Source organism: Macrobrachium rosenbergii, chromosome 37 (genome assembly GCF_040412425.1).
Source record: "Macrobrachium rosenbergii isolate ZJJX-2024 chromosome 37, ASM4041242v1, whole genome shotgun sequence".
Taxonomy (NCBI): Eukaryota; Metazoa; Arthropoda; class Malacostraca; order Decapoda; family Palaemonidae; genus Macrobrachium; species Macrobrachium rosenbergii.
Genome location: NC_089777.1, coordinates 44,059,956 through 44,087,533, shown reverse-complemented (window position 1 = coordinate 44,087,533; position 27,578 = coordinate 44,059,956). Strand labels below are relative to the sequence as shown.

Genomic DNA, 27,578 nt, shown 5'->3' with positions numbered 1-27,578 from the left:
GCCTGAACATGTCCGGGAACTCTGTTAACAGCTGCGAATACTGGTGGGGGGCGGCGGAGCAGATGGTGGGTGCCTTGGGTCCCGTTGCCAATGGGAGGGACTGGCAGGAGTCGGTGTCGAGGAGGTGCTTCCGACCGACGCCGACTGCCCAGCCCGGTGGGCAAGGAAATCCGCACCAGGAGCGGGGTCCTTACGCCCAAGCGGCGCATTTAAGTCCCAAGAATATCTCCGGCCAAGGATGGAGATCGATAGGCGCCTAGTGCCGTAGGAGAGGATGGGGGACCCATTGGCGGCCGTCAGGGAGGCAGCTGGGTCCGGTTCTTGCTTGAGGTCCTCTCTGGATGCCGGGAAGATTGATCTAACGGCCCCGTGTCGACCAGCATCATCCTGCCGGAGACGGTGTCGCGGATGTAGAAGCCTACTGGTTCTGGGCCCCTGGGTTCTTCTGCTGCCATGACGGCCTGTCCTGCTGGCTGCCGCCTCCCCCGCCTGTGGTAGTGGCAAAGACCCGGGGAATTCCACCTGTTGTGGAGCGCTGGGCGCCTCCTGGTGACGATGTTGACCTCCTGCTCTGCGCCTTCCTCCTGCTGGATGGTGCTGACTGGCAGTGCGGGCGCTGGTACCCGCTTCGTTGCCTTCACGGAGTCCGTCAGGTGCTGCGCCGTGCGGATCAGGACCTCGAGGGGCATGGCGTAGGGCTCAGGGATTTGCGTGTGGACCTCCAGGAGGAGCTGACGAAGGAGGAGCTCCTGCAACAGGCTTATTTCGTGTTGTTTTCCACTGCCATCGGTGTCTGGGAGGGTGAGGAGGTCCTGAATCATGCCCCATGACTCCATGACGCTCTGATCCTGCCGCGGGCTGACGGCGAGGTTGAGGGCACGGGCGGCTCGCTCGGCGACTGACAGGGAGCATGTTTCGAGGAGGTACTTCTTCAGGAGGTGGTAGGTGAGGGGGCGTGCGGTGAACACCCACGGGACGAGCTTCCTGTAGATCTCCTCCGGCAGGGAGTTGAGTACTGTGTCTGCCTGCAGCACCTCATCGTTGAGTTCCGCCAGCCTGAACTGGCTCTTGACCCTGTACAGCCATGCTGATGGGTTCCCTGGTGTGAACGGCGGTAGTTTTATGGGCAGGGCGGCCCTTGGTTATCCTGCTGGGCAGGGGAGAGTGCGGGGCATGGGCAAGGGTGTGGAGGAGCATGAGAGCATCGGCGCGGGGCGGGCGCGGATGATATGGGAGGGAGGTAGACATCCGAATCTGCGAGGTTGGCGGTTAACTGCACGAGGGAGGGGATGTCCGTGTCCATGCCCGCTCTTTGCCCTCTTAACTGGAGTGGGGTACTCGCGTCAAAACGCACTTGGAAGCGCGCTGTGTGAGTCCGCTAATGACGCTGGTGATTTTGCTGACGAGAGTCAGCACGCCCAAACGCTGGTTACAGCGCCGTAATTAGTCGACTAAGGGCGTAAATTCCTGGAGCCAAGACTGAGTCGCCGTATGGGTCTGCTAATGGCCCCGGGAACCACTCCAGGGTCACCACTTTAAGAGGTGCAAAAAAAAGAAGCAGGTAAAAGAGTACTGCTGATTTATTCATGATCCAGGCGGTTTATATAGCGGCAGACTGACGTCGTGTCGCGTAATACAATGGGAGCATAAGTGACCTGTGGTCGATAATAATTAACAATAAATACAGCGAACGAGTACACTTTACAATGTGAAAATAGACAGAACTGAAATTGAATACAATCTTGATGCCTGTGAAAGAAGAGATACACAATACACAATTGACAACAGGTAAACAATTATATACATAGTTTAAATGATTGAATTTGCGTGACCTGGCACACGTTAGACGACTAATTGTAGAGGCAAAGAAAATGGGACGTCTCCACAGAAAAACTTGCTCAGCAGAGACTTTACAAACAACACTTTACCAGAGACTTTGGCAAATGACTTTACAGATGACTTTACAATATCAATAGTATTTCTTCATGGAGAGACTCCTTGAAGGAATATTTGCAGAAATTACAGGAATTGGATAATGAAATTGGGGACAGCCTGACCAAATTATGAATCTAACTGAATATAGCCTAAAGGTAGGCACTGAAATCCATAGACTAAACTCATCCTTCATGAGTCTCCTAGCTGTAAGGGGTGAACCAAGTACACTGATATTGCTTGTTACCTAAATTAGACTTCAAACATTTTGATGGTGATGTATCGGAATGGAATTCACTTTGGAAACTTGTAAGTATTAGTACACCAATGTACTGATTTTGAGAAAATACAGAAGTTTTCTTATTTGAAGGGCCTATTGGAAGGTGAGGCTGTGGAACTGATATCTGGTTTTAAATTAGAAGGTGGTAAATATTTTACAAGCAGTGAACTTGTTAAAAGAGACCTATGGCAGAAAAGACGAAAGCATGTTGTGTTTAGTTAGAAAACTTCCAAACTGAGACTCCCAAGGCAGATGCAGAATCGCTACAAGGTTTTAGAGTGCAATTCTAATGCTACATAAGATCATTGGAGAGTGAACAGCTGGAAATGATTGAATTGTATTCCATCTTGCTCTACACCAAACTACCTTGTAGTGTAAGTGAAGTAATAAAACGAAGGTGTAGAGAAGATTGGCTTAAATTTGACACCTTTAAAAAATATCTTGAAGAAGAAATACACAATTTGATGGCTTTTCCACAGACTGAACCAGTAAAAGCTAATACATTAACAGCAGTACTGTATCTGCTTTCGCAGTAGAACAAGGGCAATCTTTGAGACCAGAAATCACTTTGGTAAGGCCTAAAGAAAATACAAACAAAGCCAAGGTAAACCAAGGTAGAGGTTGTGTACTTTGCAGAGGCAATTATATATGGACACATTGTAAGTCCTATGTAACAAGAGGAGGAAAGATAGAATGACTCAGAACTCTGGGTTTGTGTTTCATATGCACATCCAATAAACACTTCAGTTCCAGCTGTGACAGGCAAGGTTGTAACAACGGCTGCACTGTTAGACATCATAGTGTTATTTGCAGTCAAAACCAACTAAATAAATCTATGGTAGGTGGGGTAAAAGTTGGAACACACTCTTTGACAAATACCAGACAAGGAAAGAAAACGACTAGGAAGTCGATCTTACCTACAGCCACAATAGCCCTAAAGGGTAAAAGAGGTTGCATTGTGCAAAAGAGAGGGTTGTTGGATACCTGTGCCAAGAGATCATTTATAAAGAAATCTACTCTTGAGGGACTCCACTATAAAAGCAAGGGAGTTGAAAATATGTCATTGAGAGGTTACTTAACTTCTACACCAGTTAAGGAATATGAAATGGTGAATGTGGCTGTACCTCACTGGGGTAGATTAATATATGTGGCTTGTATAGTGGTAGACAAACTACCAGAATATGCAAAGAAATTCGAAGTTAGAATAACTTAAGGTCGTTGTGTAGAACAAAAATCAGCTTGGCTGATGAAGATTTTGATCTACCCGTAGAGAAGCGATTGCCTATAGAATTGTTAATACGGGTTGACAATGTGTACAAGATTTTACATCCAGGGTATAGGAAATTTGAAAATTTAGTATTGCTACCAACTGTATCTGGTTACGTGGTAACCAGAACATGTAGTTCTCCTCCCACCAAGGAGACTCATGTTTCCATTTTAAAACTGGCAGTGGAAACCGACAACATAATTATGGCTGAAGTGGCTACTCATTTAAAGGATCCAAGGGAAGATCTGAAAACTTTATGGAGTTTAGATCATTTAGGTATCGACTGCAGTGAAATAACGGAACAGGAACGGAAAGTATTGGAGAACTCTGAGGGTACTATAACTTATTCTGAAATTGACAAACAATATGTTGTGGCATTGCCTTGGAACATGACAATTAGTTAGGTTCCAATTTAAAGTTCGTGTGTCTGTGAATTCGCGTAAGTTCGGGATATTATTGTACTCTAATGAACTTTGCTTGTCCTTACCTAAGAGAAACAAAGCAAATACAACTAAGCATAATACTGTACTGCAATCAAAATAAAAGTAGGGTATGATATTACCATGCACAAACGCCAATACATAACGTTCCTCACTTACCCTGGATGGGGTCCATAGTGAAAACCTATACCTGGATATATATGGCCCTCAAGGAGTTACAAGTAAACACAGAATTACACCTTCAATGTGCTGCCAAGACTTGACAGTCTAGAGAGAGGTGCTGATGAAAACCAGTCTGTGTAGCTGTTGATCTGACATCGTGCAGTTTCACCTTCAGAGGGGCAATCAATTGGAGACAATCGTGGAGTGCTTCAAAGGAATAAGGGTTAATAAAGCAAGCCATAGCATTCTAAGACCTAGGAACCTAAGGATACTTGATGGTGCAAAATATGTTACAACACTGCTTTCTTAATGGTCAAGATGTTATGTGTAAATCCCTATAGCGCTAACAGGGCATCAAAGAAGCTCTTCTTCCTCAGGGGTCAGAGTCTCTTAAGTGGGGATAGAGAAAACTCTTGGAAGAGCTTTGGTCTTGACATCATTCTTAGCACAAAAGGATGCAATAATTCTGCTCCCATATATCATATTGCATGCAACCCACTTACTTTTTTGGCCGAAGCCACGACTACCAGAAAGAGTCTTCTAAGAAAGAGCCTTGAGAGAACCCTATCTAATGGGTAGAAAGGAGGGCTCCTAAGGTGTCTTAAGCCAATGATTAGGTTCAATAAAAGTGGCTTTAGCAGAACCTTTAGAAATCCAGCTGAAAAGCATAAACAATATCGCCTAAGTCAGCATGGATTTATAGCCTTGATGGAGGAAACAGACAGTCCTTTGGCATCTCTCAAGAAGTGCAACCACTTATTATTATAGTGTTAATATTGGTGGGAAGACAGGGACTGCCCTTGACTTGCACCATAATTAAATACGGCGAACTAAACACTGCATAAACGATTTCCAAACCAAAACATTGATCGATATGACCACAATTTATACAGTAATACAAAAGCAATATAAGAATATATACAATATTACAGTATTGGAGACAGTGAATTAAGGTATAACATTTTAAAAGATGCATATTCGTTATGTTGACCTTTGTATTATACGATATGTAAATATAGAGTACAGTATAATGTAGGCTACTCTACTGTATATGTATACCATGTACCGTAGTGTAGGCTAAGCTAATTCTTGTTTTTCAATTTCTCTTTGCACTGAATTATCATAGGTCACTTTACATGAACCTCCAGAATTATTTGATATTAATAATTACTATACTGTGTATGTGTAGAGTACAGAAAACCCCGTGATTCGCTGAGGATGCGTACAGCTGGAATACCTAAAACCCGCGAATACTTAAAACCCCTCTAGAAAGGTTAGAACTGCCTATTTTGATAGTTTAAACACAAGAAAAACCCTCTAAAAATGCTTATACCTGAGTATTTTAATAGTTTTATCACAAAAAGTGCATTTAGTCATGAAAATAATATGAAAATACAGTAATTAGTGAATATTTCTCAGTGAAAAATACCGCAAATGGGTGAATTTTCCGCGAATAGTGGGTAGATATGTTCCACAGAGAAATCCGCAAGTACATGAGTCCACCAATACGTGAGTCCGCGAATCGTGAGAACGCGAACACGGAGGGTTTATTGTATACTTTATAGTGTAGGCTAGGCTAACACATATGTATACATGGTACCAAATACCCTAGTGTAGGCTAGGCTATGTTCAAGATACGTTTTGGTATTTCTTACTTTTTTTTCCAACAAACGATGGTTTTTTTGGGAGCCTAACCCCATCATAAGTAGGATAATACCTGTATAAGCATTTTAGTTTGTTTTTTGTGTGTTTGAACTACCAAGATAGGCAGTTCTAAGTGTTTTTAGAAGGTTTCTAAGTATTCATGGGTTTTAGTTATTCGCGGGGGGAGTGTGGTACCTATCTCCCATGAATATGGGGGTTTACTGTATCTCCTCTTCTCAAACGTCTGTAGCCCAAATCGCAGATTTTCTATCACATCGTGGATCCTCAAAAGGACTCACAGCATCTACCATCAAGGGTTACAGAGTGATGCTGAGTTCAGTATTTAAACATAGAGGCGTAGACCTGTCTTCAAACCAAGACATCAGCGATTTAATAAAACATTTTAATACTAGTAAACAAGCAAAACTCTTGGGAGTCGCTTGGAACTTGGACCTGGTCCTTAAATGGCTGTCAGGACTGCCGTCTGAACCTTTGGATTTATCGCCGCTTCAGAATCTGACGAAGACGACCTTATTCTTGATGGCACTGGCTACAGCCAAGAGAGCCAGTGAGCTTCATGCCATCGATAAAAGGATAGGTTTCTCGCAAGGCAATGCTGTATATTCACTGATTTTGGGTTTTTTGGCCAAGAATGAGGACCTGACTAACCCTTGGCCTCACTCTTTTTCAATCAAGAGCCTGTCCGAAGTCCTCTGTCCTCTAAGAGCCTTGAGAGTATACCTTGAAAGAACCAAAAACCTTAGAGGTTCAGCCTTGAATCTTTGGTGTTCTGTGAACGACTCCAGCCGTCCTTTATCCAAGAATGCATTATCATTCTTTTTAAGATCCATGATTTGAGAAGCACATTCGGGAGTTCAAGATGATTTACTGCCCTTATGTAAAGTAAAGGCTCATGAAATAAGAGACGTGGCGACGTCTTTGGCTTCCAGACGTAATCTGTCTCTCTCTTCAGTTTTGCAAGCAACATTTTGGAGGTGCAAGTGTTTGCCATGTTTTACGAGATATTGAAACGGTGTATAAAAAATGCAGTACTTTAGGTCCATTCTTCACAGCTGGCATTGTATTGGGGGATGGAGGATAAGAGGAACGCCTTCTTTTCCGAAAACTCTATCCACTCTCATTGCATAAGGCTAGTTGTACTTCTTGGTAAGTCTGGTGAACACTGAGCCATGGGTGTCACCAATCTGTATTTTATGGTTTTGGTTAAAATTTTGTGGTGGTGTAGGTTAATTTTATCTGGTCCTTGCTATTCTATTGTACTGCGCCCAGGGCAAGGGCATATCCACATTATTTATGTGACCCTTTTGGATTGTAAGCTTTGGCAACCTGCGATTAACCTCCTACATTGCAAAGCACCTACTCAAGTAGAGGCGACCCTTGGCTCTACTGCCACGCCGCTACAGGTCGAGAGGACATATGACCAGAGGCAGTACCCGTCTGCTGTTGCTCCCTCACCAGGTAAGGTTACAACAAGCATCTCAAGATGCTAGCTAACTTTATATTCCAAATTCTTCTCCATATCAGAGTTTTTTGAGGTAGTATATATATGTTCATTCATCCCACCTCCAGTCAATGTGGGATTCAGCAATGTAATTATTTGGTAAGTTACTTACAGTATATAAAGATTTTATTTTTATAATAAAAGAAAGTTTGTGTATACAGGCAGTCCCCAGTTATCGGCAATCCAGTTTTTACGGTGTTTGTCTAGCAACGAAAATCGGCAATTTTTGGCGCCGAAAATCGCCGATTTCCGCTTATTGGTGCTGATAATTAGGCATTGGCGCCAGTACATACATAACAGAGGCGCCGATAACTGATGATCAGCGATTTTCGGCGCCAATAAGCCCCAAAAATTGGGTGAAAAAGTGCAGAAAATCACTGATTTTTGGTTATTGGTGATTTTCGGTTATCATCACACCGTCAGAACGGAACCCCCTCTCATTGACATAGAGCATAAACGAATTAAGCTCTTTAGCTACGTTGTACCTATTCTTCCCCGAAAGTGGGCGGGGCAAGATACCTTCACCCAAAACAAAAGAGCGCTACTGCAAATTTCGAATTTTGAGCAGCCGCGTAAAGTAGAAACCATAGCTATGTAATTATTTGGTAAGTATATATAAAACTTTATTTTATTATAAAATGTCATATTTAAAATGTTTGGGGAAAATGATAAAAATTAATTGTGTAATGTACTGTATTGAATGTTGTATAAGAGAGTTTCAATAAAAGGTTATTTTTTATGTACGATGTTTTTTGATAAAAATTATAAAATTGTTTGTGCAACCTATCATCTCTGGAACTTTCACAAAGAGTGATCTACCTGGGCATGGTGATTGATTCTGTTCTGTTCAAGGTTTTCCGACAAGTGCAAATAGACGATCTGTTATAATCATGAGAGAATTTTCTCCTCCTCCTGTGGAGCATATCCACCAAAGCTGTTGTATCGTTTAGGCCACTTCTCTTCTCTAGAGAAGTTAGTTCTGAGTGCTCAACTTTGGTGTTACCTCTTCAGCTGAGAGAGACTCGGCCAGACCATGAGTTGTAGCTGTGGAGTCAAGAACAAGTCCTTTCCCTTCATTGGTCGATGTACATAGTGTTGCTTCTCACAGGGAGGTCCTTAGAGTTCCTGAACCCAGACTTCTCACTGTATTCAGTTGCCTTGGACGAGGAGGGGGCTGTGGTTATCGGGAACCAGTCGCTTCAAGGGTGTGGTCGCCAGTAGAAGTGAGTTGTTAAATTAAATGCAAGGAGTTATTGGCTATCCAGAAGGATTTTAAGTAATTTTTGTCTTCTGGCATGTCCTCTCTAACTTGTATAAGAAGGAAGGGGCCATGAATACGGAAACCTTGGTAGCCATCACCAGGACTTTAGCCTCTGGACAATGGAGAGGGATATTGTCCGTATGCCCCAGTTGGTTTCTGGTTGACTGTATGTTTGGCAGACATGTGAAGTTGTCCAGGACAGGCACTCTTCGGTGATTAATCGTTACCCTCTAGTTTGCAAGGTAATTTGGAAAGTGTTCAGCCAACCTCTCATTGATCTCTTCGCAGCGAGGCTGAATCATTGTCTCCAGCTGTATGTCTCCCCAGTTCTGGGCTCTCAAGCCTGGGCAGTAGAAAGTTATGGCTCAAGATTGGACAAACCTATTTGTGTGTGCCTTCCCTATGTTTCTGCTGTTGAAAGGGGTACTCCAGGGTTGAGGACTACTGGGAACTACGTGTTTCTAATTGCGCTTTGGTGGCTGAGGAGGCATTGGTTTCCAGTCCTTCCACATATCAGTAGTGTTCCTGGGCATTACTGTACCTCCACAGGCAAATAACCAATCTGCTTCATCAGGCGGGGACAGAGAAGCTTGACGGAATTATCGAATTGCCTCGCCTAACCACAAGGAAACTGTCATCTAGCTCCTCAGCTCCAGAGACTTTTATAAGTCATCTAGGGACTCTTTCCTAATGACAGTATTGCAGGAGCTTATAGATTATGGTGCAAGTCAAGGGCAGTCCCTGTCTTCCCACCAATATTAACAGTATAATAATGCACTTCTTGAGAGATGCCAAAGGACTGTCTGTTTCCTCCATCAAGGCTATAAATCCATGCTGACTTAGGCGATATTGTTTATGCTTTTCAGCTGAATTTCTAAAGGTTCTGCTAAAGCCACTTTTATTGAACCTAGTCATTGGCTTAAGACACCTTAGGAGCCCTCCTTTCTACCCCATAGATAGGGTTCTCTCAAGGCTCTTTCTTAGAAGACTCTTTCTGGTAGTCGTGGCTTCGGCCAAAAAAGTAAGTGGGTTGCATGCAATATGATATGTGGGAGCAGAATTATTGCATCCTTTTGTGCTAAGAATGATGTCAAGACCAAAGCTCTTCCAAGAGTTTTCTCTATCCCCACTTAAGAGACTCTGACCCCTGAGGAAGAAGAGCTTCTTTGATGCCCTGTTAGCGCTATAGGGATTTACACATAACATCTTGACCATTAAGAAAGCAGTGTTGTAACATATTTTGCACCATCAAGTATCCTTAGGTTCCTAGGTCTTAGAATGCTATGGCTTGCTTTATTAACCCTTATTCCTTTGAAGCACTCCACGCATTGTCTCCAATTGATTGCCCCCTCTTGAAGGTGAAACTGCACGATGTCAGATCAACAGCTACACAGATCAGTTTTCATCAGCACCTCTCTCTAGACTGTCAAGTCTTGGCAGCACATTGAAGGTGTAATTCTGTGTTTACTTGTAGCTACTTGAGGGCCGTATATATCCAGGTATAGGTTTTCACTATGGACCCCATCCAGGGTAAGTGAGGAACGTTATGTATTGGAGTTCGTACATGGTAATATCATACCCTACTTTTATTTTGATTGCAGTACAGTATTATGCTTAGTTGTATTTGCTTTGTTTCTCTTAGGTAAGGACAAGCAAAGTTCATTAGAGTACAATAATATCCCGAACTTGCGTGAATTCACAGACACACGAACTTTAAATTGGAACCTAACTAATTGTCATACACAAGTTTTTCACAGACACATGAACATTTGCGAATACTGATAAACCCTGCAAAAGTGCTTATGTTTAATTTTTTATGTAATTTATAAGTTTTCAAGCTTTTATTTGTAAATTAAATAACATTAAATAATGAAAATAATAATCTCTCTCTCTCTTTTACTGAGGAGAGAATTTTTATGGTACATGTATACATACGTTTATTAGCTTTGTATAATAAATACTAATTTTCAAATAATAATAATAATAATAATAATAATAATAATAATGAGAAAACTGTAATTACAAAATTTATACTATGTATGTGATGTGTATTTTAAACAAACAAATATCATTCCCTATCTTTTGTGAACTTGCTCGAGGGCAAAGCTGTCAAATATGTCTAATTTATGACAGGATGGGGAGTGTTGCCAATAGCAGGTCAAAGGATTCCTGAGTAATCTCTCTCTCTCTCTCTCTCTCTCTCTCTCTCTCTCTCTGTAATAATTCATAAATAATTTCACTCTCTTAACATAAGGACAGCAATAATAGTAAACCCCACGTATTCGCAGGGATGCGTACCACATCCCCCCGCTAGTAGCTAAAATCCACGAATACTTAAAACCCCTCCAAAAACACTTAGAACTGCCTATTTTGATAGTTCAAGCACAAAAAACCCTCTAAAAATGCTTATACCTGAGTATTTTAATATTTTTATCACAAAAAATGCAATTAGTCATGAAAATGATATGAAAATACAGTAATTAGTGAATATTTCTCAGTGAAAGATACCGTGAATGGGCGAATTTCCCCATGGATAATGTTTATATACGTTCCACAGAGAAATCCGCGAATAGGTGAGTCTGCGAATCGTGAGACCACTAATACGGGGGGTGTACTCTCTCTCTCTCTCTCTCTCTCTCTCTCTCTCTCTCTCTCTCTCTCTCTCTCTCTAACTCTCCCTCTCTCTCTCTCTCTCTCTCTCTCATTCATAGTTAGCGCTCACACATATTTTACAACTTATTACTGTTTCTCTGTACGTCTTTACCTGTACAATAGAAAATTTTAAATTGATCTAATTTTACATGTACCCCATAAACTGTAAATGTGCTAGTGTGGCAAATATTACGTTCTAAGACATAGAGACATAATAACTAAGAATTATATTAGTCCAAATAAAAAACACTGTTCATGAAAAGTCATTTCAGAACAAGGAGAAGGAGACGTACTTCAATACAGTAGTTCTTAAAAACGAGGTTGAGAAGACTTCTAAAAATAGATTGGTTGGAAGGGGGAGAAAGAGAAATAGTGTAGTAATCTTCACACTCCTATGTTTTAATGTCAACCATTTATTTCTTTTTTTAGGGTAATGTATTAAGCCAACTTTGAAATGAAATTACAGTAACTTTAATTCCATTTAACAGTTATCTTAATACAGTAATACCCTGAACTTGTGCGATTTGAGTTGCGCAAATTCACAGAATATCATACATCTATCAATCTAATTGTCATACACGAGTTTTTCACAGACACGTGAACATTTGCAAATACTGAGAAACCCTGCAAAAGTGTTTGTTTAATTTTTATGTAATTTATAAGTTTTCAAACTTTTATGTGTAAATTGAATAACATTAATTAATAAAAGAATAATTTTCTCTCTCTCTCTCTCTCTCTCTCTCTCTCTCTCTCTCTCTCTCTCTCATACTGAGATGACAGAATTTTTATGGTACATGTATGTTTATTTGTTTTGTATGATAAATAAATTTTTTTACCTAATAAGTATTAATTTTCAACTATTAATAATAATAATAATATAACTGTAATTACAAAATTCGTGTGTGATATGTATTTTAAAGAAACAAATATCCTTCGTCTTTTGAGAAGAAGCTCGAAGGCAAAAGCTGTCAGACATGTCACTTGAACATAACAAGAAGGGGGAGTGTTGCTGATTAGTGGGTCAAAGGTTTCTCTCTCTCTCTCTCTCTCTCTCTCTCTCTCTCTCTCTCTCTCTCTCTCTCTTGTTCGTAGTTAGCGCAACTTACGTATTACTGTTTCTCTGTATGTCTTTACCTTACAGTAGATAATTTTAAATTGTTCTAATATTACCTGTACCATCTACAAACTGTAAATGCGCCGTTCTAAAACATAGAGACATAGAGCATTTCAGAACAAAGAGAAAGAGAAAGCGTAAAGAAGTTTTTAAAAACGAGGCTGAGAAGACTTCTAAGAAAAGATAAATCTGTGGAATGGGGGGCGAGAGAGAAATAGTATACTAATCTTCACACTCTCTTATATTCTTACATCAACCATTCATTTCTTTTTTTTAAGGGTAATGTATTAACTTTTAAATGAAATTACAGTAACTGTAATGTCATTTAAAAGTTAGTTTAATACTGAATTTCCATCCCTTGATATCTAACTTAAGAATAATTTCTCTCTCATGTTATTCTCTCTCTGTCTCCGTAATGATTCATAAATAATTTAACTTGACATTTCAAGTAAGACTGTCTACGAAGTGTAAATGCGCTAGTGTGGCAGACACATTCTAAAACATAGAGACATAATAAACAAGAGTTGTATTAGTCACAATAAAAAACACGTTCATGAAAAAAGCATTTCAGAGCAAAGAGAAAGAGACGTAGAATAAAGAAGTTATTAAAAAGACGTTGAGAAGACTTCTAAAAATAGATTGGTCGGAAGGGGAGAGAGAGAAATTCTCTTCCAACTCTATTTTTACATCAATCATTTACTTCTCTTTTTAAGGGTAGTGTATTAAGCTAACTTTTGAATGAAATTACAGTAACTGAAATTTCATTTAAAAGTTAGTTTAATAATTTGGGAGCATGATTAGGGTCATATTTAGTGTTAAACTTTAGAAATAAGCATTTATTAGCATTTTTAGAGACCGTGCCAAACTTACGCAAAAATTCGCCTTGGGTGAGGGGTTCTGGAACCTAACCTCGTGTAAGTTCGGGATATGACTTTACTTTGGGAGCATGTTTAGGGTCATATTTAGTGTTTAAACTCTAGAATTAAGCTTTTATTAGCATTTTTAGAGACTGCCAAACTTAGGCAAAAATTTTTGCGCGAGGAGTTCTGGAACATAACCTCACTTAAGTTCGGGGTATAACTGTAAATAATGTTGGACTTATGTTATAGAACCATTGCTCCTCACTGGAGTAAGCTACCCTTAGCTGATTAAGAACCACCTTTTTCAGGCAAAATCATTTTAGCTCCCATCAACTCTGCAGGCCTGGGGCACACAGGTCAAACTTGCCATTCTGCATTGCACGATCTCAGCCAATCAAAGGCTATGTTCAAGGTCCACTTTTCACCTCCTTGCAGTAGTGGACCTCACCTGATGAAGATACTCATATGACAAGAACTCTCCATGGGATCGTATGCATCAGATAAGCAGTGATAAGGATATTTCTAATACTGTATCTGATATTTTGGTTAAAGGGAAATCTCTTACTCTCCTCCAGCACTCAGTGTTGGAGTCAGCTAATGATAGAGGGTAAGTTTCATCTCAGAAATAATTATTTTTATGATAAAATCAGTTTCATATGAGTAACTTAACAAGTAATTATATAGCTATAGTTTCCACTTGCTCGGCAGCTTAAATTTTAAAAATCACGGTAGCGCTTCGATAGGTTAGTGTAGGTGACAAGCCTCGCCCACCAATGGGAGTACTGGAAACAACTTAGTAGAAAATCTCATTCTGTTTGTGCTGGCTCTCGAGTAACATCGGGGGTTTGCTGCAGCTTTGTTTACTGATTTTTGGTTGTATAGCTGGATTTCAGTGAAGTATCATAATTTATTTGAGTAGCCTTCAAGCTTTAATAGATTTCAGGATAATTGTTTTCTAGTTCTTTTGTTATTATGTCTGATTCAAGTTCACCTATTTTCGCGATTGTGGCGGAAGTTGCAAACTAGATATATCACTCTTCATATGATTCTCATACAATTTGCAGTAAATGTAGAGGGGCAGAAATATAGTAGAGAGAAAAACTTTTGCTAAATGTTATGGTTAGCAACTAGACAAGTTTTAGAGGGATAGAATACAAGTTTTAGAGGGATAGAAAGGAAAGCATCCACCAGAACCAAGAATGAGCGTCCCTTGGCCTAGAATTCTACCCTAGCCTAGGTTAGAAGATAGCTCTGCTCTTCCTTCTTCCCTCCCTTCCTGCCTTGTTCTCCTGCTACTAGCCCTCCTACTTTTAATCCACCTACTCCTGTGCCTGGCTCCCTTGCTTCTGACCCATGCCATTGTCAGTCTCGAGTCTAGGTTGAACAAGAATGTAACCTAGTAGTGATACAGTGAAGTGGAGGAGGTGGCTACTCATCTCGTTGGTTCTCGTAGACCAAGGTCTCTGTCATACGCCCCTAAACCTGGGAGAAGACATACCAGAAGTCCAATGGAGGCTGAGGGGGTTGCCTCACAGGTAGTTGCCCCCTCATTCGGACCTGTTGCGCGTTTCAAGGTATCAGCAGACAGCCACTGGAAAAGCGTCTTGACAGGAGGAAGTGTTGTGCAGGTGGAGGCGGTGGCTGCTCGTCCCGCTGATCCTCTTGGACAGAGGTCCCTGTCTTACTCCCCTAATCTGGGAGGAGTCATACCAGAGGTACAAGGGAGGCTGGTGGGGTTTGCCCACAGGTAGTTCCCCCTTCAGTCGAGCCTGTTGATCGATCCCAGCCTTCAACAGACAGCCGTTGGAAAGGCATCTCTGTCGATGTGTGTCAGTTATCATCTGACTCTCAAGACTCTAGCCCAGACTTGGAAGTGCCGCAAGCACTTTCTAGTTTTGTCTCGTCCATTGAAGAGGCAAGCAGGCAATTTCAGTTGGATTATTTCTCTCCTGAACTTTCTTCTGTTGGGCACCAGTATTTGGCATCAAGCACCCAGCGATCCCTCTCAGGTGCCTGTGGTCTTCATTCAAGTGCCCATCTCTTCATGAGTGTCCGATGCCAGTTTCTGAGCACCTGGCGCCAGCTCTCGAGCGCTCAGCGCCAGTTGCCAAGCACCCAGCCCCCACTTCCAAGCACCCGGCGCCAGCTCCCAAGCGTTCGGCGCCAGCTCCCGAGTGCCTGCCACCAACTCTCCAGTATCAGTCTCCTGCTCGGAGTGCCAAGCAACCATTTCCGACTGCGGGTCTCCTAGCCTATGCAGCTCTCCTTTAATATTTGTGGGCGAGCGTTCCTACCCTTTTTTGGGTTCCTGCTAGCCCTGGTCTTGCTTACCTCAACTTTCCTGATGAGGAGCCATCCAGATGACAGACCTAGGCTCCCCACATGGTGCTTTCCTTGTTTTCTAGGAAGACACTCAAGGAGATTGGAGTTTGGTTTTCTGCTAAGAGGGAGCAAGGTAAGGCTTTCTTCGTTTTTTTCTCCCTAACGCTTAATCCATAGGAAGTTTCTTTCCTATTCCCCCAGGGAAGCACCTTCTTCCTGACACCCACCGTTTTCGTTGGCGAAATTTGTTTTTTCGTTGGCAGAACTTGACCTCCTTGTCAAGATCTCTGAGTTGTTTGAAGCTTTCAGTTTCTTGGATTGGATGGTGAGAGGGTTAGCCAAGAAGATTGAAGATTGCAATGATTTGTGGAGACTTCACCTCAGACTGGCTAGGAGTCCTTTCTCATGCAGACAAACCCTTCAGGGATGGTTCTCTTGATCATGCAGCCACTTTCTCTTTGGGGGTTTTGAAGGAAAGATAGTTTTGGTGCTCCCGTTCCAGTAAAGGAGTCACTCAGACCCAGACGTTGGACCTTCAGTAGAAGTCGATTAGGAGCTTATGGCGTATTCTTCAAACGCCTCAAGGATTCGTCCGCGTTTGTTCCTAAGACGCCTCTCCTTTCCAGCAACATCCCTTTCGTGGAAGTAAGCCCAAGTCTAGTCTAGGACCCGTTCCAATGCCTGCTTCTCAACTGGTAAGTTTCCAGGACGTGGTCTCCAGAAGAACAGAACCTTCACATCAACGTCAGAGAGCTGAAAGCTGTTCACTTAGGGCTTCAGTGCTTCTTGACTCTAGTTAACAAAAAGACTGTGGCAGTCCATTGAGCCCCAACGTACATACGAAAGCGAGGCGGCTCTCGCTCTTTTCTCTCTGCCAGGCAGCAAGAGACCTTCTACTATAGACAGATCAAATCAAGAGAGTCTAGTCACTTGATTTTTTCAGAGCAAACTAAATATTCTGACGGATGAGCTGAGCCATCGAACAGTAGGTCCTTCCCACCAAGTCGACCTTGGATCCCCTGGTCTACTGGAATCTGCGATACTAGGGGGCAGGCCGACATTGGGCCTGTTTGTCACCTCTAGGAACCATCACCTTCCTCTTTTTTGTTCTCAGGCCCCCGACCCTCTAGCATGGGCAATAGGCGCCATGCGGCAGGATTGGTCCCATTTGGAACAAGAACTATCAGTAGGAGCTCAAGTCCTTGCCCAAGAAATGAGGAAGAAGTCCTCCATGCACAAGTGGGAGCCAATCTTCTTGAGTTTTGGGAGAAATGGAGTATCAGACGGACAGAACAGTGGATTGTCCAGGTTCCAAGGGAGGACTTCTCCATTCCATTCATGGTGAGCCATCCTTTGGTTCTTTCTCCCTTCATTTTGACGGCCTACTCAAGAGGCTCGGGAGAACATTCGCCTCTTCTGGGGGAGGTCTCCTCTCTCCTTCGAAAAAGTCATAGAAGAAGTTGAGGACATCACCTCAGAGGGCTTCTTCTACCGTCTGTTTGTGGTCCCCAAATCATCGGGTTTGGAGACCAGTCCTCAGCGTAAGTACCCTCGGTCTCTTCGTCCAGCAGATGAAGTTCAGATGGAGACGAACCAGTCAATCGTTTCATCCATTCACCAGGGCAATTGGATGATAACCTTGGATATACAGGATGCATGCTTTCACTTTGCCTTTCATCTGGACTCCCGGAAGCATCTAAGGTTCGTCTTCCAGGACACTCTCTCAGGCACCCCACGTCAGCGTCTAAATGCCTGTCCTCTTGGAGTGCCTGGTGCCACTCGAGCCCCTAGTGCCAGCTCCTAAGCACCAACTAAATCTCCAGTTTCGGGCTTTTGCTTCAGCCTCTCTACTGCACCTCAAGTGTTCACTTGAGTCCTTGCTCCTCTAGCCGTGACTTCATTTAGTAGTCAGTCTATATCTTGACGACTTGCCTCTTCGATCCCCTTCAAGGAAAAGTGCACAAAGGACTTGTACATCTCCTTGTCTCAGGAACTGGGAATTATCATCTACCTTCAGAAGTCCCAGTTGGCCCAGCTGCAGAAGTTCCTCTATTTGGGGATGAGTCTCAACTCTTGGATTTTTGGGGTTTTTCCGTCTGCCGAGAGAATCACCAGCTGCCCTCAGACGGTCCACAAGTTTCTAGCCCCTTCGTCTTGCTTGGCCCATCAGTGGATGAGCCTACTGGGGACTCTGTCGTCCGTCAAGACATTTGTCAAGTTAGACAAACTTCTCATGAGATTTATGCCATTCTTCTTCTAGACTAACTGGGACAGGGAAACACAGCCAGACACCTACACATTTCCCATAAACCTGGTAATCAAGTCAGACCAGCTGGTGGCGGTCCGAACGTAGACTTTTGAAAGGAAAGCCCTTCATCCTCTGAGCCTACACTTAGACTTCTATTTAGACTCCTTGGTTCAAGGTTGAGGAGTCCTCTTGGGCTAAAACTTTCTGCCCTCCAGCGTGGTCAGGGAAGTGCTGAACAGGTCTTGGGCTCATTGCAATGGTACGATGATTCTCATAGCACAGTTCTGGCCTGTGAAAGAATGGTTCCAGAACTTGCTACAGTGGTGGGTGGATTTTCTGAGACTCCATCCCCTAAAAACCATGTCTACTTAGACAGCCTCACTTTAGGAGATACCAAAGGGTTGTGTGCTCTTGCCCTGACAGGCTTCAGACTGTCCGGAAGCTTTTCAGAGCGTAAGAATTTTCAAGACGTACTGCAGAGGCTATGGCAAGATGAAGGTGCGTCCTCCAATCTAAGGGGACGATTTTCTGAAGCTGGTGTCTCAGACTCAGCGTCTCTTCTTCTGAGACATATGTGACCCAAATTGCGTGGGTTTCCTTCTTTATCTGAGGAGATCTAGAAATCTCTCGTCCTCCACCATTAAGGGTTATCGATCTGTGTTTAGTTCAGTGTTTAAACATAGGGGTCCTGAATCTTGCATCAATCCCAAATCTTAACCACCTCGTCAAGTCTTTTAATATGCTTAAGCAGGAAAGGAAGATTCGGTCTCCTGGAACCTGGACGTAGTGTTGAAGTGGCTGACAGGTCCCGCTTTTCAACCTCTTCGTTCCTCTTCCCCGGGGCCTTGGCTACTGCCAACATATTAGCGAGTTCCAAAACGTTGATAAAGGGTAAATTTTTTTCACAAGGAGGTGCAATTTGCTTCTTTACCCTTGGATTTTTACCCAAGAATGAGGACCCTCCCAAGCCCAGGCCCCGTTCTTTCTCATTAAGACCTTAACGGATACCTTGGCTCTGGGGAAGAAGAGAGATTTCTTTGTCCTGCCAGGGCCTTAATGTATTACCTGAGGAGGACTGAGAAGATCAGAGGACCATCCAGTAACCTTTGTTGCTCTGTCAAGAACACGTCTCACCCTCCGACTAAGAACGCATTGTCTTTCTTCATCAGAGACTTAATTTCTGAGGCGCACTGTCATATTCAGGAGGACATTTTGCCTATTTTTACAGTGAAAGCTCATGACATCAGGACAGTCTCTTCCTTATTAGCTTTCAGGCACGTATGTCACTCACTTCCATTCTGCATACTGGAAGTGAGAACTGATCTTTGTGTGTCACTATTTGAAAGAAATTGAAACTGTTTGAAAATTGCAGCACCTTGGGGCCATTGTCAGTGGCTGGCATGGTACAGGGGGAGGAAGCATAGAAATCTCCCTTTTCTCCTACTATCTCTTCTTCTTAAAGTAGGGTGTCGAATTTTCGGGAGCTGGGGATACAGTGTGCCTGGAGTGCCCACCAGACTCAGTGGATGGGTTGTGGTGTTTTCAGTGTAGGTGAAAGCATTGTCTGGCTGTTTTTACTGTGATACTGTTCCCAAGGCAAGGGCACTTATTGATGCTTTGCTATCCATCAGACGTATCTTTCACTGCAAGGCTCCCACCTAAGTAGAGGCGCTCCACGGCTATACCGCCACACCACTTCAGGTTAAGATGAGCACCAACCAAAGGCAGTAATTACCTGCAGTAGCTCTCTAACCAAATAGGGAAATGACAAGCATTGTCTTCAATTCTAGCAACTTTTATATTTCAAAGTCATTACCATGACTTACTGCTCTGGAGTAGAATATGTCCATGCATCCCACCTCCTGTCAGTGTGGATTCAGCTATGTAATTACTTGGTAAGTTACTTATATGAAAATGTTATTTTCATGATAAAATTAAGTTTCATATATATTTACCAAGTAATTATGGATTGGAGCCCTCCATCCTCCCCTTTCATGGACATAAGGGCACAAACAGAATGAGGTTTTCTGCTAAGTTGTTTCCATTGCTCCCGTTGGTGGGCGGGGCTTGTCACCTACATTAAGCTATCGATGCACTACCGTGATTTTTAAAATTTCAGCTGCTGAGTGAGTAGAAACTATAGCTATGTAACTACTGTACTTGGTAAGTGTATGTTAAACTTAATTTTATCATGAAAATAAAATATTTTTAGATATTTGCCCTCTATCATGGAGATCCCTCCCTCCTCTCCTCTTAAGAGATTGAGAAAAGAATGATGACCAAAACATTCGCTGTCTTACCTCCACCCTCCAAAGAGTAGGGGCAACTATTGGGAGCATTCATTAACGATTGTTTCAAGTTTAACACATGTTGAACTCTCACCAAGTAGCTGCAGATAAAGCTAATGATAGAGAGTAAGTGCCTAAAAAATTGATTTTATCATAAAAATTATTTTTTATTCGTAGTGTTTCCTTACCTTGAATTGTACCAAATATTGTATCATTCATATTGCACTGCAGACACGGCAGTATGTTATTTTTAAGAATATTTTAAAAGTTATCATTACTCTTCTGTTTTATTTTTATTACTTTTTCTTATTTTGCCTTATCATGGGAACCATGTGTGTGGTGTATCTGTCAAACACCCTGTGTTTACATCTTTTTAGTACATATGGCATTTCTCGATGATGACGTGTCTGAAGCAAATTTATTTTAAGAGCACTACTAAAAAGTAATTACTGTGTATACTTGTGTTAGTAGGGTTGTGAAAAAACTTTTTTTTTATTTAGTTTTTTTTCCTTGCATCCAATTTCTCCATTTTGAAGACCTTTCTTATAGTTATTATAGACTTACGATGTTATTTAAGACTCACACCTTCCTTCTAGATTAGAGGACTTAGAGGAATCATTGAAATAAGGATATTTTTTGCCATCTATTTTAAAATGATTTTTCTGTTCTTTTATTGCTCTATCTATATTGAGGTAGAACAATTTTCTTTTGTGGGATTGGGTAAGTAATGTATAGCCTGAGCAGTTTTGCTAAACTGCAATCAACCCTAACAAAACATCACACGGACAATAATTATTGCATTCTTTTGTTACCATTCTTGGAGAAAAACACTTGACTACCTATCATACAAAGGAAACCCTTGTACCACCACCAAAAATATGGCATGCAGTAGCCATGCACATATAGGATAGTTCTCTTGTTCACATACCAGGAAAAAACTTCATCATAATATTTACTGACATCAGTAATCAAAACAAATAAAAAGATAGTAAAGTTTAAAGTCAATTGTTACTGCCAAGTAAACACTGATCACTGTCCTATTTTTTTTATTTTTAATATGTGTAGTCTTCATTTTCACATATAGCATGCCTTATATATTCATGTATCACAAAATCAAAACCATATACAGCATAATAAACATGGCATGTTTTTAAACAATGAGTAGAACCCACATTTTTAGTAAATGTACACAGAATATCACTAGGATTGTGATATCTTTCACCATGTCATATATCACCTCTTATAATGAGCACAGTAACCTTCCACTCACTCTCCAAGCACAACAACTGCCCATTGCCATGCTATGCACATTTACTTTGGTTCTGGAACAGAACTTATTGATATGAGTGTGATACAAGTTTCAGTTGAACATGTTTGATTCTGAACACGTGTTGTACCGTACTGTACATACTTTTAAGGAACTGTTGCCAGTCATACAGTTTTCGTACCCCTAAATCTGATACATATATGATACAAGCTTCAGTTGAACGTTTTTAATACTGAACAAGTATGTGTCTTGTATCATATACTGTATACTTTTAAGGAACTGTTGCCAGTCATACAGTTTTCATACCCCTCTTCCTGTTCAAATGCATAGAAATTGAAATAATTGACCCCAGTACCTCATGGTTTCAAGATATGATTGCAAAATAATAGCAAAACTTGTTTGATAATTGAAAATTTCAATGTTCAAATGTGAAATATTGAAATTCTAATGATATAAATGTAGTTATGTACCCAAAACACCCCTAATCTGAAGTGGGTGATGGTTGAGATACCATTAGTTTTCCTTACTTTACCTGGTTTTTATTTTTCACTAATAGATTTTTCTTTCCAGTGTTAAATTGCCTTGTTACCCAAGCTCTATGCATAATATAAGTATAGTTAGCCATTTTTTGTAGTGTAGGGAGCAATAGAATGTGAGTAAATGTAAAAAAAAAAGCCAGTTTTTTTTCAGATTTTGTGAAAAAAAAATTTTTTTCTGAAAAACTTTTTTTCAGGTTGCAACCCTACTTGTGTATCATGCAGTATTCTGAGAAGGAAATTTATATATAATTTTAGAGTAGCACCATACGCAAGATGCATGATGTTTGTGTGAACTATTTGCCTGGGCTGGGTGTTATACTTGCAGTATCCATTTGTATGTATCAATTAGGCTATTACAGAGGCAATGGTAATGCAACTGATATTTGTTCCTACACAGTTACAAACCTTCGTTCTTCACACAGGATATTGCTTGCGAACACGAGGTGGAACGGCCATCAAAACTTACTAACAAGGTAGTCAACTACGACAGGTATGGGGAAACCCCAACCAGCTGCCAGTCTGCACTTCTTTTGCTTCCATCAGCCAATGAATCCAGATGTCTTTCATGACTCTCAGCCCTACTTTTGCTATTCGAACTTTGACTAAACTTTAGTACAGGCAGCCCCGGTTAACAGTGGGCATTCTGTTCCCTGCCAAGCACCGCTAACCAAAAATCGCCGATAACAAAAAGTCACCGATAATTATGGTAATAAAAGTAAATGGCGTCATTAGCCAAGCGCCATAAAACCAGATCTCCATTAACCGACGTTGCCAGTAAGCAAGGGCTGCCTGTGTTCCTTTTCCTTTTTTGGTTGTTGCCTGTGTTTGTTTTGTATTTTCAGAGCCATCGGCCAAAATAGCCTTCTTGAAAGGAATTAAGTTTGTGCCTTCCTTGCTACTCTGAATACTGTTTTCATCAGACATAACAGTGTCTGGTAGTTACACAATAGCTGTTTCATTCTCCGACATACTTACTAATATTTACCTTTGGGGTATGGTAGGTTTAGCCAGTTGGAAGTTCCATGGCAGTAGGGTTTCCCTTAATTAAGGTAATCCTGCATTCACAGCCTTCCTTTGTATTCTTTGGAAATAAGCTAGGTAGCCTCATTCCTTTGATTTCTGTAGTTTAGTCTTTGTAATTTTCAACTACTGCTGACAATGTGAGTTTTGACAGTGGTGGAAGGAGGTAGAGATGTTCTCCTTCCCTTCATCATCTTCATCTACATCATTCTTTTGAACCTCACCTCCACTCTGACTCAGCTGTGAGTTTAGAGTTGGGGGGAGTCTGTCCTGTGTTAGAAGGCTTATTAAGCTTCTTCCTAAAGCGCCTTTCCCTATGGGGTAGGGCAGGGAGTCTCAGTTGCCATCTGCCAATGTGAAAAACCAATGTGTTTATAAATTAAAGAAAAAGACTTGTCTTATGCTTGCTAATTATTAATGGTCAAGTAAAGATTAGTCAATAAAATACTTATAGTTTCATAAAAAGGACTATGTCCATTTTGGTTACTGTATACTCTTCTGATGTTAATCATTTGAAGTAGTATAAGAAGTTGTCAAGAGTTTTCGTAGTATCTAACAAAAGGAAGGAAAGCTCAAGAAATGACTCCATAAAGGTAATTTGTTAGTTATTCATTGAATGTATAATGAAGGTTTTCTTGAACTTTCGTGGCTAGAGTTAGAATAGAGCATTATGGCAGTTCATTACTCCCAAGAGAAAATAGCACCTGCATGCCTTCTACTCTGCTTACGGTGATGTTTGTTTTGTGCATTTATTGGTGCTCAGAATTCCTAGATTGTGCACGCTCATTAGATGAATTAGAGCTTTTGTGTTCATGCTGGATATAGAACCAGTAAAGGAAAAAGAATGCCGTTCTTTGGAACTGAGATGAAAAGATGCTGGTAAACATGTGCCTTCAACTTTTCATTGATGTTGTGGACCTAATCCTGTAATTCCTTTTTACTGATTGTTCATACAGGATTTAGTATGTATTTTACTTACCATGAAATAAGTATTAAGGATTTTTTATTTTGTTGTGGATGTTTTTCTGGAAATAATTGAAATCTGTGCATGCTGTTAACATCATTCAAATTCAAAAAACTTTTTTTAACGTAGTGAATATTTCCACTTGAGAAATTTGATCTGCAACACTGATTGCCTTAAATCAATGGTAAATCACTTTAGACTTATATAGTAATGCTTTAGCACTAGTAATACAGAGTGTATATTCAGTTTCAGGAGGAATACCAGGAAGAAGATGGAGAATAAAAACTACAGTGCTCTGAAGAATTTTTAAGGACGACTGTAGATTGATTCTTGACATCACCACACCAAACACTAGAGAATTTTGGCTGATTACTTGAACTTATGAGTGTATTGCCCTTCATTTAGGTTGTTTTTCATAACTTAAATTCACCTGTTCTTGGTAGAGGATAGTGTGTTATATTTCAAGTTGGGAGGAAAAGAGGAAAACTTATTTGTCATCATGAAAAAAAAGCTTAGTCAAATTAAGAAGATACTGTATGTTTTGTACAGTATATACACAATTATAATATTATAGGTTCTTGTATCTTGTGCCATAGTTGGAGTCTTAATGTTAATGTAATTTATTGAGAGACTTGTGATGATGTGCATATGACCTTTACAGCTGTGATCAAGGAATTAGAAGTTTTGCCAGACTTTTCTGTAAACATTGTGCTTTGAAAATGAATTCTAAAATCAATTCTGCTGCAGATAAAAAAAGTGATTGTCCATTATTATTTTTACCAAATATCAAACAAGAAAACGAAGATGTAGATCAAAATAGTGACATTTTTGACCATTTTTTACCAGTTAAGGATGAGACAGAACTATCTGGGCATATTTTAACAGACATAAAAAAGCTGGTGAAAGTAGAGATAGAAGACCATGATGACTTTGTGTTAGACACATGGGAAGAGTGTGCTAAGAAAATAAATGAAAAACAACTTGATATAAGTTCAAAAGAAAGACTAAACGCATGCAAGGACTGTGGGAAATCTTTTCAACGGAAAGACAGGCTAAAAAATCATGTAAGAACTCACACAGGAGAGACACCATTTGTATGCAGGCATTGCAATAGGACATTTACATTACGTTCGTCCCTCAGTCGTCACATGATAATTCATACAGGAGAGAAATCATTTCTCTGCGAAAATTGTGGGAAAACATTTCATACCAGAAGAAGATTAAATGGTCACATGCGAACTCATAGTAGAGAAAAACCATATATTTGTGAGAAATGTGGCAAGACATTTCGCACACATGGTGAACTCTTGAATCACCTAAGAACTCACACAGGAGAGAAACCCTATAAGTGTAAGTTATGTGGAATGGAATTTAGCCAAACAAGACTGCTTAGCAGACATATGAGTCATCATACAGGTGTGCGACCTTTCATTTGTGAAGAATGTGGGAAAGCATTTTCTAAAAAACCTAACCTGAAAAATCACATGAGGATTCACACAGGAGAGAGACCATATGTGTGTGTGCAGTGCAGGCAGGCATTTTCTCACAGTGCCTCTCTTGCTCTTCACATGAGAAGCCACACAGGAGAGAGACCGTATGTGTGTAAATATTGTGGAAAGGCATTCATTGAAAATGGTACCCTGAAAGATCACATACTTACTCACACAGGAGAGAAGCCTTTCATATGTGGAGACTGTGGGAAGGCATGTACACAGAAAAGTAATCTGAAGGTTCACTTACGAATTCATACAGGGGAACGACCATTTGTGTGCAGTGTTTGCAGTGAAAAATTTATGTACAGTGCAGCCCTTAAGCTTCACTTGAGAGTTCACATTGGAGGGAAGGAATTCCCTTGCAAAGAGTGTGGAATAACTTTTAGCAAAAGGAGAGCTTTGAAAGATCATAAGAGAAGTCACATGAGAGAAACAACTTAGGTTTTGTAAAGTATTTTGATACCTAGTGTCGTAGGTATCAGGTCATCATCATTATTCTTCATAATAAATGTTTTTACTTTAACTTTCATTTAACTGGTTTTAAGTTGAAATGAATTTTCACCCTCTTGCCTGTCTTGAGCCTATTCTGCCTAAACCCCCACCATGTTTAAGTCCTCATCTATACCTGTTTTCCATAGTTTCCTGAGCCTTCTAATAGGTCTTTGCCCTGCTACTTCTATACGTACTGTTTTTATGACTGACTATGCCTTGTTCTTTCTCATCACATGCCCTAACCATCTCAGTCTTGGAGATCTCAATCTACTTTCCATCCTTTGCAGACTATATTTTTCCTCCATGTCCTTGAGCGTGATATAGTATGATCTTTCCATCATACCCTGGCCATGAATCTTAAGTTTTTATGGTCACAACATTTCAGAATCTCCTCTTTTCTATGTAAGTGCCTATGCTCCCAATTCATAGAGTAGTACAGGCTTTGTATAGGCATCATAAGTATTTTCTCACTGTACCAATGGAATATTTATATTTACCAGTAGCCTACTTATCTCTTTCCTTTTCATCCAGGCTTGAGCCTCTTTTTCCTACTGCCATCTCAATCCATGCTTCACAGTCCAGTATATCCCCAGAGTAACAGAATGCTTTACTTCTAGACCAGCTCATATACTAGAACATGGTTCTCCGCTTCCCTGTCTTCGCATTTGCTCTTCTTATGCATCTTGGTCATTTTACTCCTTGTAGCTTTTACAGTCCTGAGCACCAGTAATCATGACTATGGATATTGTATTTTGTTTGGTACACAGTACTGAAGTCACCCCCAAACTTTCCCACAGCAACCACATGGGGACTTTCTTGATTGTATGTTTTAATTCACTTCTTTCCCAGTTACTTTGGGCTTTATTTTGCTTGCACTGACTTTCAGTAATTTTCTCTCCATTCCCCTCTTTGACCTTTTGAAATTTCCACAACCTCTTCCCAAGATTGGCTGTTATAACTAGTTTATATGCATATAACAACTCCCAAGGACCACTTTCTTTCACTCCTTTTGTAGCTTCCCCAAGTACTGTAATAAATGGGAGAAGGCTAAGGGCTGATCATTTGGGACCCTTCAGCGTTTATGTCAGACTGATACATGTGCTACTGTCTTTACTCCAGGTCATGCATTATGGTAATGTCACAAGTGCAATGAGTCTTTGTTCCCACACAAATACAAACCTTTGTTCTTGACATTAGGATAAGTTTGTAAACATGAGCTGGAAATGTCATTAAAAAGTTACTAAGAAGGTAAACTATTGGCAAGCAAAGGGGAAACCCACCCACTTTGCTTTTGGCCACCATCAAATGCGAACATCTTTCTTTATGCTCTCTGCCCTGACTTTCACCATTATTTACTTGCTTATGCGCGTAGATTTTGAATATTATCTACCTTTCTACTGCTTTTGTTTGCTTTTTTATGTTGTTGAGATATTTTTTGTAATTGTATTTTATGGTGATCAGACCCACAAATCATATCGCCCTTCACAACAAGGAAACCCACTGCCATTTGGTGATTTCCCAGGAAGGGAGGGCCATGTAAAAGATTTTTGTCATGCAATTAAGTAGACCATAATTCTCTTTGCACTTATTGCAGGAAGCATTTCTGCAATAGGGAGGATCCTTGCTCTGAGTGCCTGGAGTGGCTGTTAGAATAGTGGGTTAGGTTTGCAGCTAAGAAGAAGGCTAAGAAGACCTCCCCACCATGTCATTGGATGGGAATACTCCGCCGGTGATAGCTGAGGTGGTTTTCAGTACCTTCCTTCCATCCGCTGAGCTTTCACCTGCAGTCTCCCCTCCCTGACTCCCACTGA

At 41.0% G+C, this 27,578-nt stretch overlaps 1 protein-coding gene across 8 annotated transcripts in view; it reads left to right on the top strand.

Annotated features, from left to right (window-relative positions):
- LOC136825536 (gastrula zinc finger protein XlCGF57.1-like) overlaps positions 1–26,818 on the top strand; it is a 43,040-nt gene extending 16,222 nt beyond the window's left edge. For 4 of the 8 annotated variants that reach the window (XM_067082112.1, XM_067082114.1, XM_067082115.1 and 1 more), the window contains one exon: positions 24,029–26,818. In XM_067082112.1, the coding sequence (XP_066938213.1) occupies positions 24,502–25,716 (1,215 nt within the window). In that variant the 5' untranslated portion in view covers positions 24,029–24,501 and the 3' untranslated portion in view covers positions 25,717–26,818. The other 4 variants (XM_067082109.1, XM_067082110.1, XM_067082111.1 and 1 more) reach the window with 2 other exon arrangements.
- Positions 26,819–27,578: the final 760 nt, after the last annotated feature.